This window comes from Schistocerca gregaria, chromosome 7, assembly GCF_023897955.1.
Source record: "Schistocerca gregaria isolate iqSchGreg1 chromosome 7, iqSchGreg1.2, whole genome shotgun sequence".
Classification (NCBI taxonomy): domain Eukaryota; kingdom Metazoa; phylum Arthropoda; class Insecta; order Orthoptera; family Acrididae; genus Schistocerca; species Schistocerca gregaria.
Window position 1 is genome coordinate 99,203,462 of NC_064926.1, and position 12,563 is coordinate 99,216,024.

Below are 12,563 nucleotides of genomic sequence, written 5' to 3' on the forward strand. Positions count from 1 at the left end.
TGCCAACCACAACAGAGTCCCCTCAAGAAAATAGTGGGCAGGTCAGAAAAGGAGGACAGTGTCCACTCTGTTTGCTTACCATGAGTTCACATCCCAGAAGTGGAGGAGTGTCTATTGACATTTCCTGAATGTGTTGGGTGTACCCAGCTACAAAGCATGAATGATGTCTGGTGCTTGGGGTCAGAGGCCACCTTCGGTTACCATCCCAGGGAATGAACTGACTGACCATTCTGCTAGAGAAGCAGATGCTTACCTTCCATTCTGTTTCATGATTCCAGCTGCAGATATGCAGATCTATATCAAATCGCTCTTTGCCCAAAAGTGGAATGACATCTGGTGCACTACTGCTCTCAGTAATAAACTCTGCACAATTAAGAAGACTACTGTTGTTTGGCACTGTTCCTTCTGCTCCTCTCAGAAGGAGTCTACTGTCTTATGCTGTCTATGCATTGGTCATACCAGACTCACCCATTGTTTTCTCTGCATAACGAGCCACCTCCACAGTGTGGTTGTGGAGCCAGACTGACAGTATCCCACGTTGTTGTTTGTTGTTGTTGTGGTCTTCAGTCCTGAGACTGGTTGGATGCAGCTCTCCATGCTACTCTATCTAATGCAAGCTTCTTCATCTCCCAGTACCTACTGCAACCTACATCCTTCTGAATCTGCTTAGTGTATTCATCTCTTGGTCTCCCTCTACGATTTTACCCTCCACACTGCCCTCCAATACTAAATTGGTGATCCCTTGATGCCTCAGAACATGTCCTACCAACCAATCCCTTCTCCTGGTCAAGTTGTGCCACAAACTTCTCTTCTCCCCAATCCTATTCAATACCTCCTCATTAGTTATGTGATCTACCCATCTAATCTTCAGCATTCTTCTGTAGCACCACATTTCGAAAGCTTCTATTCTGTTCTTGTCCAAACTATTTATTGTCCATGTTTCACTTCCATACATGGCTACACTCCATACAAATACTTTCAGAAATGACTTAAATCTATACTCGATGTTAACAAATTTTTCTTCTTCAGAAACGCTTTCCTTGTCATTGCCAGTCTACATTTTATATCGTCTCTATTTCGACCATCATCAGTTATTTTGCTCCCCAAATAGCAAAACTCCTTTACTACTTTAAGTGTCTCATTTCCTAATCTAATTCCCTCAGCATCACCCGACTTAATTCAACTACATTCCCTTATCCTCGTTTTGCTTTTGTTGATGTTCATCTTATATCCTCCTTTCAAGATGCTATCCATTCCATTCAACTGCTCTTCCAAGTCCTTTGCTCTCTCTGACAGAATTACAATGTCATCGGCAACCATCAGTGTTTTTATTTCTTCTCCATGGATTTTAATTCCTACTCCAAATCTTTCTTTTGCTTCCTTTACTGCTTACTCAATATATAGCTTGAATAACATCGGGGATAAACTACAACCCTGTCTCACTCCCTTCCCAGCCACTGCTCCTCGACTCTTATAACTGCCATCTGGTTACTGTACAAATTGTAAATAACCTTTCGCTCCCTGTATTTTACCCCTGCCACCTTTAGAATTTGAAAGAGAGATTCCAGTCAACATTGTCAAAAGCTTTCTCTAAGTCTACAAATGCTAGAAATGTAGGTTTGCCTTTCCTTACTCTTTCTTCTGAGATAAGTCGTAAGGTCAGTATTGCCTCACGTGTTCCAGTATTTCTACGGAATCCAAACTGATCTTTCCCGAGGTCGGGTTCTACTAGTTTTTCCATTCGTCTGTAAAGAATTCGTGTTAGTATTTTGCAGCTGTGGCTTATTAAACTGATTGTTCGGTAATTTTCACATCTGTCAACACCTGCTTTCTTTGGGATTGGAATTATTACATTCTTCTTGAAGTCTGAGGGTATTTCGCCTGCCTCATACATCTTGCTCACCAGATGGTAGAGTTTTGTCAGGTCTGGCTCTCCCAAGGCCGTCAGTAGCTCCATTGGAATGTTGTCTACTCCGGGGGCCTTGTTTCGACTCAGGTCTTTGAGTGCTCCATCAAACTCTTCACACAGTATCGTATCTCGCACAAGGTGGAGCATTGTAGGACTGCTCATAATAGGTCAGCCATGCACTACATGCAGGGAATGGCTGCTAGTAGGATAGCAGAATGTGTGTGGCTTGCACATGTGAGTTTTTTAGGACAAAGAAATCCCTCCACAGGCCTGGTAAGATTCATTCTGATTTCAGACAAGAAAGAATTGTCGTTAATTAGAGAAAGTAGCATCTATGATGGCAGATTAGATAAATAAAATGTTAGTCAACTGCAGGGGCATATTAGTTGCACTTTTAAATGGTAAAAATGCCTACATAGTACTAGAGACAGAAACCTGGCTGAAATCAGATGTTAATACCAACTAAATTCTAAATTCCAATTGGAAGGTATAATATAAAGAAAGGTTGAACACCGATGAGGAAGTATGCTTATAGCTGCAAAAGAGTATAATAATATGAAACATATTAAGAAAGTATAAGGGTCTTATTTCTTTTTGAGTTTTGGCAACACTGAGTGGGAGAAGGGGATCCTCTGATCAGAATGAGAATGTGGTAGCATGTAAACTCATGTTGTAGAGGGCACTTTTGTGAAAGATGTCAGAAAGAAATCCATCCACATGCAAGCCATGTGCTGTGATATGCTTCCAGTTCATGGAATGAATAACACTTACTGAAACTTTCTGTGAATCAAAATGATTTACAGAAAAGGTGTTATGAACAGAATGAGTGTGTTTGAGTGGTGAACAAGTATTCGTGACAAACAATGGAGTGGAAGACTTTCCATTTTTACTGATGATATGTTGCAAAAAAATTGTGGAAACTGTTTGTGAGACCACTGATTGACAGTGTATGAAATTTCTGCGATGATTCCACAACTCTCCAGAATTCCTTACACAAGACACTCACAGAAATGCTGAGATTCGTGACAAACAATGGAGTGGAAGACTTTCCATTTTTACTGATGATATGTTGCAAAAAAAATGTGGAAACTGTTTGTGAGACCACTGATTGACAGTGTATGAAATTTCTGCGATGATTCCACAACTCTCCAGAATTCCTTACACAAGACACTCACAGAAATGCTGAGATATCAGAAACTGTGTGTAAGACGGGTCCCAGAACAGCTGACAGAGCAGCACAAGAAAAATCTGGTCAGTAGTGTACGCAAGTTTCTTGAATGACTTGAATAGGAAACTGATGACATGGTAAATCCACAGTTACTACTATCTTAAGCCACACGCCTTGCTCCGGATCCATATGCTGTGCCAGCTGCACATGCCGCTGGCTATACCAGCACACCACAGATATTACTCAATGCACAGAGTTAATGCTCGCTAGCTGTGGATGCAGAGGTCGACACCGGAGGCTCCACTGTCTGCACCAGAATGAGTCTACAACACCTACTGCATGCACCAACTCAAATCAAAACTATCATCACCAACATCAGTGCTGTCTACACTTGTCTATTCCTAGACTGAAACGAGCATCGCTGTTTCAGTCTATGCCTTGCATTTAACTGTTACTTATTTTGCAGCCCTCAAGATTTGGATATTGTTACTCTACTGATCTTTTATCACCTCTGGGTGATTTCATTGTTGTATATTGTGCCATTGCGTGTTGCTGTCTACTAATAAAAAGTTTACAACCACCAGTGTTCATTTGTGTTGTGTACCACAACAGAGGATTTTCTCAGCTCTATTGTGACTTGAGATAAAACACGGTTGGCTCATTAAATGCCTAAGACAAAAAGACAGTCATCATTACATGCCTAAGACAAAAAGACAGTCATCATAGTGGTGTCACACCAATTCTCTGTCTGCCAAAAAATTCAAAACCACAAATTCAGGCAAAAAAATCCTGGCCTCAGTGTTTTGGGACTGAAAAGGCATCATTTTGCTCAAATTTGTGCCTCAGGAGAGACAGTCAATGCTCAGCAATATTGAGAGACTGTGAAGAAACTAAAAATGGACAGTCAAAACAAAAGGAAGTGAATGCTGAAGAGAGGAGTGTGCTTGTTGCACGACAATGCCCATCCTCACATGGCCTTAACCACCAGGATGCTCATGGACTCATTCGGTTGGGTTGTTTTGAGTGCATAACTCCCAATATTCCCCTGACTTGGTGCCTTCAGGTAATCATCTTTTCACTTTCCTGAGTGGAATTAAATTTTCAAACAATGAGCAACTGTAGAAAGAGAGTCTGAAGTGAAGAAAGAAGTTGATGGCTGAGTTCTTTGAGGAGGGCATAAAGAAGCTTGTGCTATTACTCACCACATGCACTGAACAGGAAGGCGATTATGTGGGAAAACAGTCAATAAGTGTATCAACACTATCCTATAATTTTTTCAGATATATTAATTTTTTTAAAAAAATATAGAAATATAGTATACTTGCGTTCTGAACATGCCTCATATCTTGTGTGGTTAGTACAGATTCTGAATGCAAAATAGTTTGAGTGAAGGTATGTGTTAAAGATGGATCAAACATGATCATCAGATGCTTTTATAGGCTCCCCTGCCACAGAAGCAGTATATTTGAGATGAATAATTTATATGTTATTGGGGATCCGTATCAATGATAAATTATAGTTTTAACAAAAAAAGTCCACATCACAATAAATTATTTACTTTAATTCTGATAACCAGTTTCAGTCCATTTTGGCTATCTTCAGACCAGAGACACAGCTGTCATGGGGAGCCAATCTATAGAGCTGCTGTGAATACTAACTGCTACCTGTCACAGATTCAGAGTTAGTGACAAGTACGAGTTGGTACTCCCAGGAGGTCTGTCTACTGGCTCTGCAGATCATCTGAGCCTGTGGTCTGAAGATGATAGTGTAGAGTGAAACTGTTTACTGAAATTAAAAATGAATAATTTATTTCATGGTCCTGTCATAGTATTAGGTGAGACTTCAACTTACCAGCTATAGACTGATAAACTCAAATGATTAGGGCAGGTAGTAAAACCAGGGAATCATGTGAAATTGTTCTAAATGCCTTATCTGAAAATTACCCTGACCTGTTAATCAGAGAGCTGACTCATAAGGGTAACAATTTACATTTCCTGGTGACAGACAGACCCTACTTTTTGACTCAGTTAGCATAGAGCCATTCATTCAGCACATTCAAAAACAAAATTATATCTACCAATTTTACAGAAAATCTTATATCAAATCAATAAACAGATCAAAGCCATCTGTCCAAACATCAAAGCCACATGTTCAGACACTCTGCAACCATAATGCCGTTGAAACAGAGTAGGACACAGTAAAGGCCAAAATACTAAAGAACTTTTTCAAAACTGTTTCACTGAGGAATACTGCACTGCAGTTACTTCCTTAAACCTACAGTCCGACACCAAAAGCGCAGTTAAAAACAGAGGAGTGGGGGGAGAGAGAACGACAATGCATAGTATAAGTATGTAGAGTGATTTCAGTTGCTTCTGCAAAAGAAATCACTCTGCAGAGGGAAGGCCACTGCACCTGATGGTATACCATTATGATTCTATGTAGAGTGTGTGAAAGAACTTAATCCTGTTCTACCAGTGATGTACTGCAGCTGATTGGAGGAGGAAAGCATACCTAATGATCAGGGAAAAGCACAGGGCACTTCCACTCTCAAGAAGGGATATCACTGACGTCAGTCTGTTGTAGAATTTTGAACATATTTTATGCTCACATGACATTTCTGGAGATATAAAATCAACATGGGTTCCAAAACAATGACCTTGTATTCCTCCACAAGCCACAGAGTTGATGCTGCTTTCCATTACTGCCAGGAGGCATTTGATACAATTCTGCACTGCCTTTCTAATGAACGGAATATGAGTGCATGGAATATCACAAGTGAAAAGTTTATAGCAAATGGAACATAGCATGTCATTCTCAGCGGAGAGAAATCTTTAGATGTAAAAGGAGCTATGGTTGTACCCCAAGTGAGTGTTATAAGACAAATACTGTTCAAATTATATATAAATGAGCTAGTGGATAGCATTTGAAGTTTAATGATGCTTTTCATGAATGATACTGTTGTATACAGGGAAGTCATGACACAAGAAAATTATAGTGACATGCAAAGGATTGATATTTTGTGCAAGAAGTGGCAATTGACTCTCAGCATAAACAAATGTAACATATTACACACAAAATAGGCAGAAAGACCATTATTGCCTGGTTACATGATTGCAGAACAATTACTGGAAGAAGTTGCAGTTATAATATATCTAAGACTATTTGTACGAAGTGATTTAAAGTGGAATGACCACATAAAACTTGTCACTGGTCAGGCAGCTAGCAGAAAGAATCCTCAGGAAATGCAATCCACTCAAGAGGAGGTAGCTTACAAACCCTCATTTGACCAACACTTGATTATCGCTTGTCAGTCTGGGACCCATATCCAGTTTGATAGATGAAACTGAGAAGACCCAAAGAAGAGATGCTTGTTTCATTGCAGGTTCATTTAGTAAGTGCAAAAGTGTCACAGAGATACTTGGCCAATTCCAATGGCAAAAAAAAACCTGCAAGGGAAACATTTTGCATCCCAGTGAGGCTTACTGTTGAAGTTCTGAGAGCGCACATTCCTAGAAGAAACAACAAATGTATTACTTCCTTCTATAAATATCTTGTGGAAACACCATGAAGATAAAATTACAGAGATAAAAGCCTATACGAATGGCTTACCAGTGATTGTTCTTCCCATGACCAGTTCACAAGTGGGACAGGGAAAGAGGGAAGTGAGAGTGGTACGCAACGTACCCTCCACATCACACTGCAAGGCAGGTGCAGAGTATTATTAAGCTGGGTACTTTAATTTGTGTGGTTGACATTGAAATTAATACTGAAAGTGTTAAACATTGTAGAATTCAGATGGATGATTGAAAGGTTTTTCTACCGACAAGATGAGTGACACACAAGAGAAGTTGAGTAATTGTGCAGTAGTTTTTGTATGTTTATGGGGAAACAATGTCTTACAGGGAAGAAACAAGTTGCCTTGTTCTGTTCTTTTGTTTCTTTGTGTTGCTCATTATTAGAGTTTGTAACTGTGAAAGTGATAAACAATTTGCTTAAAAGTTAGATTCATTTTTTCCAAGAAATTTTGGGGGCTTTGCTGCAATCAGCTGGATGTGTGATGATGCTGTTTTGGCTGATGATCTGTGATATTTACAACAACCTTTTCTGAGTATTATTTTGCCCATGATGACGTAGCGTTGTCTGATCGTTTATGTTTTGGATCAAAGACGAGGATTTCACATTTTAATGTCAATTATCAGCAACAGACTGACACAAGCAGGAATTTTAAGCATTCTCATGAAAGGAGAAATATCCAATGAAACAAAAATATTAGATGAAACTAGTCTAAATGTGGATTGCCAAGTGGTAACTCACAACAACTGGTTTACTTACACATTAATTTTGAGGCATTTTCACAGATTTGTTTTGTCTGGTTTGCAACATAGTGAAAAGTGAAGCAGATTGATAACATCTCTACAGGTTTTGTAAAATAGAAAGACTAAATTAAAATTTTACTTCTGCTCTGGTTAAAGCCATTAAGCCTTTGTGTAAGTTAACTTTCAAAACAGTTCCAGGTGACAGAAATCTTCTGGCTTCTCCTTTTAATCAAAAGCTGCTGAACTGGAAACTAAGAAGTCTCTTATAGAAGCATAAGTTTCATAAATGAAATTGGGAGCTGTCTAGAATATATTCTGTATAGAGATGGAATGAAAAATAAAATGAATGCCAATATTTGCAATTTTTTATACAACACTGACAAACTTGCATTAAAAATTAATGATAATTTAGAATGTGAAGAGTATGATGCTGAAGAAGAGTATGCGTCCAAATGGGTGTCATGAAAAATTGAGTCTGTAGAAGACGATGAAAAAAAGATACCAATTTAGGAACAGACAATAAAAGAGAAACACAGTTCTCATTACTTTCATAATCTCAATGGGCTCAATGTAAATTTTTGCTGTTATTTCATGATGATGATGATGATGGGGGTGCTCATGTCATTTAGTGACAGTGGCAGATTTCTAGTTCAAAATCAGGTCTGTGAGTTTTTTTAATGAGTTGGAAACAACTGCTAATGCTTTGTTTTTGTAAAAAAAAAAAAAAATGCATTGGAGGTTTGACAAAACTTCTTCATTTTGCACGAGAGGAGTCTTACATCATGGGCTACACTGAAGAGAGCTGTGCAAGAAGGATTTGACATGAAGCCAGATGCTGCAGAGATCTGCAAACGACTGTCTTAACAAAAGAAGAAATGGGAAGAGTCCCTACAAGAATATTTTCCCATAATGAAATTGATTGTCTGTTGTGCAGATATTTATTATGACTCACTATTCCTGTCTGTGATTGACTGGATAGAATATGATTCAGGCACAAAACTTCAGCTTTATGGTGCTGTAGATGTGAAAGAGTTTAAGAAAGTGCTGCTTAAAATCCAAACAGAAAGTATTTCAGCTGTAGCACCAGCAGTCGCAGATTAAGTGACAGCAACCACGAGAGAAAGAAACAGACAGCTCATGGGCAATGACTTTGTCCAGATCTCATCTGAATGCACAAATGAGAAGAAAAGTCAAAAGGTAATAATGAATGGAAATGCTGTTAAGGAAAGTATTAACAATTGTACATTGAAAAATATCCAAATAAGTATCTGAGAGAAGCAGATGCTAATTGACTGTGACAGTCAGTTTGTTATGTCAGGATGTTTAGGAAACAATGAATGCAATCTTGACAGTATTTGGGAGAAACTTTCTCTTTCCACAAGTATATTTTATGACTACTGTTAAGATTAATGATATGAAAACTGAAACAGATATTTTGTTGTTTCTAGATACACTAGGAATTTAAAAACAGTAGTTGTGGACCAGACTGAAGTTTTGATAAACGAGGAGGGAGTTACTACCAGAAAACTTACCTCACACGTATCTGTAAAGCAGACAAACTAGAATTAGACACTGAAAACTCTGCTGGGGATGAAAAAAAAGGAACGTAATGAAGACTTAGTGACTAAATACACTGTAACAAAGACAACAGCCACAATGTGAAAACTTAAGATCAAGAATCTTGTCCAGTACCAAGTACAAAAGTAAAGTAAGTGATACTACAAGGGTCCCAGGACTACAGTGACATGTGATGAATATATGCAACACTGGCCAAATGATACTCATCATTCAAGTTGGATGATCATCAGGAGAGCCGAATGTGGGATTCATGTGGGGAATGTAAAGGTGTTCCTACTGCTAAACAAGTGATGCACCAGAGAACAATCTGAGTAATGTACAGTACTTTTTTATGTTAACAGAGAAGACACAAGTTGCATTGTACTGTTTTTTTGTGTTCTTCATTATTAAACTTTTTAACTTTGAGAGTAATAAATAGTATACATGAAAGTCAATTCATGTTCCTACAACATATCTGACACACACACACACACACACACACACACACACACACACACAAAAGAAGATAAACACCCCATTTGCTAAGTCTGAAAACTATGATATTGCTATCACTATTATAATTGTTATTACGTTATTTCAAATTGCAGGTGAATTCACAAAACGTGCTTTTCATGCTGGTAAGCTTGATCTGACAGAAGTAGAAGGCCTAGCTGATTTGATACATGCAGAAACTGAAGCACAAAGGCGACAGGCAATCAGGCAAGCTGAGGGAGCTCTGGCAAAATTGTATGGTGAATGGCGCAAGAATCTGCTTCATAACTTGGCACATGTTGAAGCTCATATTGACTTTGATGAATCTGAAGATATAGGAGGAGATGTGTTTCATGCTGCCGAACTTTCTCTGCACCAGCTGCGTGACAGTATTCAGGTTTGTCTTGTGTCAGACATCAAAAGCTTTTCCCATTAGCTAATGCCAGCAGAAATGTCCTGAAAAACCTACCATGTAATTCCATGAAACTTCAGGGCATATGCATTACCTTCACAACAAAAATAATTCCAGAATTCCAATGAAACATTTTCAGTTGTAAACCTTACCAGTTCTGGGTACACTCTTGGTGACCATGTAATGTTCCTTCACTCCAGCAAGTTAATAAGTTCAGGGGATATAAGAGATGACACAAAACTGAAATCTCTAGTGAAGATGTGCTTCTTCCTCTGCTTCACATCAAACTAGGCTTAAAGAAACAATTTGTTCAGGGAATGGATAAAAGTGGGAGGACAATTTGTGTACCTCTATCTCTCAAATAAATGTCCTCATCTTACACCTGCAAAAATGGTGTGTGCCTAGGCCCCCAGATTAGACAAATTCAGTAAGATCCAAATTTTAAAGAAACCCTGAAGACAAAAGAAAAACAAGCATGGCATAGTTTATGTCTATCTTCAAGAGTCTGCCAGTTCAGTTTCTTCAGCATCTCTGTGACTCTCTCCCATGTGTCAAACAAACCTGTGACCATTCGTGCTGCCCTTCTCTTTATATGTTCAATATCCCAGATTAGTCCTGTTTGGTACGGGTTCCATACACTTGAACAATATACTAGAATGGGTCACATGAGTGATTTGTAAGCAATCACCTTTGTAGACTGATTACACTTTCCCAGTATTTTACCAGTAAACTGAAGTCTACCACCTGCTTTACCCACAACTGAGCCTGTGTGATCGTCACATTTCATATCCTAGCAAAATGTTACCCCCATGCATTTATATGTGTTAGCCGATTCCAACTGTGACTCTTTGATACTGTAGTCACAGTACAATTTTTTTTTTTTTTTTTTTCATTTTGTGAAGTGCGCTATTTTACATTTCTAAACATTTAAAGCAAGTTGCCAATGTGTGCACCAGTTTAAAATATTATTAAGATCTGACTCAATAATTATGCAGTATTGCATCATCTGCGAAAAGCCTGAGGTTACTGTTATTAATTTATACTGTCCACAAGGCCATTAATATACAACATGAACAACAAAGGTCCCAACTCACTTCTCTGGGACATGCCCAAACTTACTTTTACATCAGATCGTGACCCTCCATTCAAGATAACATGCTGTGTCCTCCCTATCAAAAAGTTCTCAGTCCAATCACAAATGTCACTTGATACACCATATGATCACACTTTTGATAATAAGTGTAGGTGTGGTACTGAGTCAAATGCTTTTCAGAACTCAAGGAATACTGCATCTATGTGAATGCTTTGATCCAAACCTGCCAGTATGTCATTGAGAAAAGTGTGAGTTGGGTTTCACATGATTTATGTTTTTGGAATCTAAGCTGGTTGGCATGGAGGAGGTCATTCTTTTGAGATACCTGTTTGTGTTCTAAGATTCTACAATAAGTCGACGTTGAGGATACTGGATGGTAATTTTGTCAATCACTTGTATTATTGTTCTTGTAGACACATGTGACCTGTGCTTTCTTCCAATAACTGGGCACAATTTTTTGTCTGAGAGACCTATGATAGATTACAGTATTTAATTTTTTTCTGGGGATATGAGTTGTGATTATTATGCAAATCAGTGCTAGCTGAATTCAAATCCGTTTTTAGATTTTTTCCTATCAGGCACAATTTTGAGTAATTACTATTTTAGCTTCTTTACGTTTTGTTTACTGTATAAAAAAACATAAAACTCTAGTGTTTCTAAACTTTGTTGAAGATATATTTTAACCAATAAAAGAACTACTCAGTACATCCACTGTTATACATCATCATTAGTGTTCTGCCAATATGCAGGTTTTCACATGGTAGTTCTCCAGGCTGTTCGGTCTTCTGCCATCCTCTTCAGGTCCATCTACTTCTTCCTCTCAGTCTTCTCCCACAAACCAGCCCTTCCAAAGCATCTGCTAGCAAGCACTCCCTTCTCAATGAATTTCCCAACCTGTTCTTTTTCCTTTCTCTTATAACCTTCAGCAGACATCTTCTCTCACACCAACCAATCCAATACTCTTTCATTACTCAGTCTTTCCATCCAGCATATCCCCTCCATTCTCCTCCACAACTAAAATGCTTTTAACCTTTTTTCATCCTCTCATCTCAGCATCCATGTTTCTGCCACATATAGCGCCACACTCCAGATAAAACAGTTGCCAAGCCTTTTCCGTAGACCTTTATCAAATTTGCCTCATAACAGTCTCCTCCTTGTGTTGAATCTCTTCGTCAGTATGGCAATTTGAGTTTTCACCTCCTGGTGACATCTCAAGTCCTCAGTTATTGTGCTTCCAAGATATTTAAATGCACTTACTTGGCTATAGGTAGCTTGTCCTATTTTAATATTGGACAGTGTGCATCTTGTACTGATGACCATACTCTTTGTTTTTGCTGTGATTATTTGCATCCCATATTCCACAAAAGCTTCATTCAGATCTTTCCGCTCACTTTCTTCCACTAACACTATGTCATCAGCAAATCTTATACATTCTAATCTTTTTCCACCAATATATATATACCTGTTTCTCATCAAAGCCTTTCGCGATAATCTCTTCAAGGTATGCATTAAACAACAGTGGGGAAAGGCAACAACCTTGTCTAACACCTCATCCAATGCCACTTCCTTCAGACATTTTATTCCCACTTGTGTAAATATAGACTCTGTATCAGTTG

At 38.5% G+C, this 12,563-nt stretch overlaps 1 protein-coding gene across 3 annotated transcripts in view; it reads left to right on the plus strand.

The window, feature by feature from the left end:
• LOC126281864 (tRNA modification GTPase GTPBP3, mitochondrial) overlaps positions 1 to 12,563 on the plus strand; it is a 120,926-nt gene that overhangs the window by 48,430 nt on the left and 59,933 nt on the right. For all 3 annotated transcript variants that reach the window (XM_049981133.1, XM_049981131.1, XM_049981134.1), the window contains exon 4: positions 9,559 to 9,839. In XM_049981133.1, the coding sequence (XP_049837090.1) occupies positions 9,559 to 9,839 (281 nt within the window). The remainder of the gene's footprint in view (positions 1 to 9,558; positions 9,840 to 12,563) is intronic.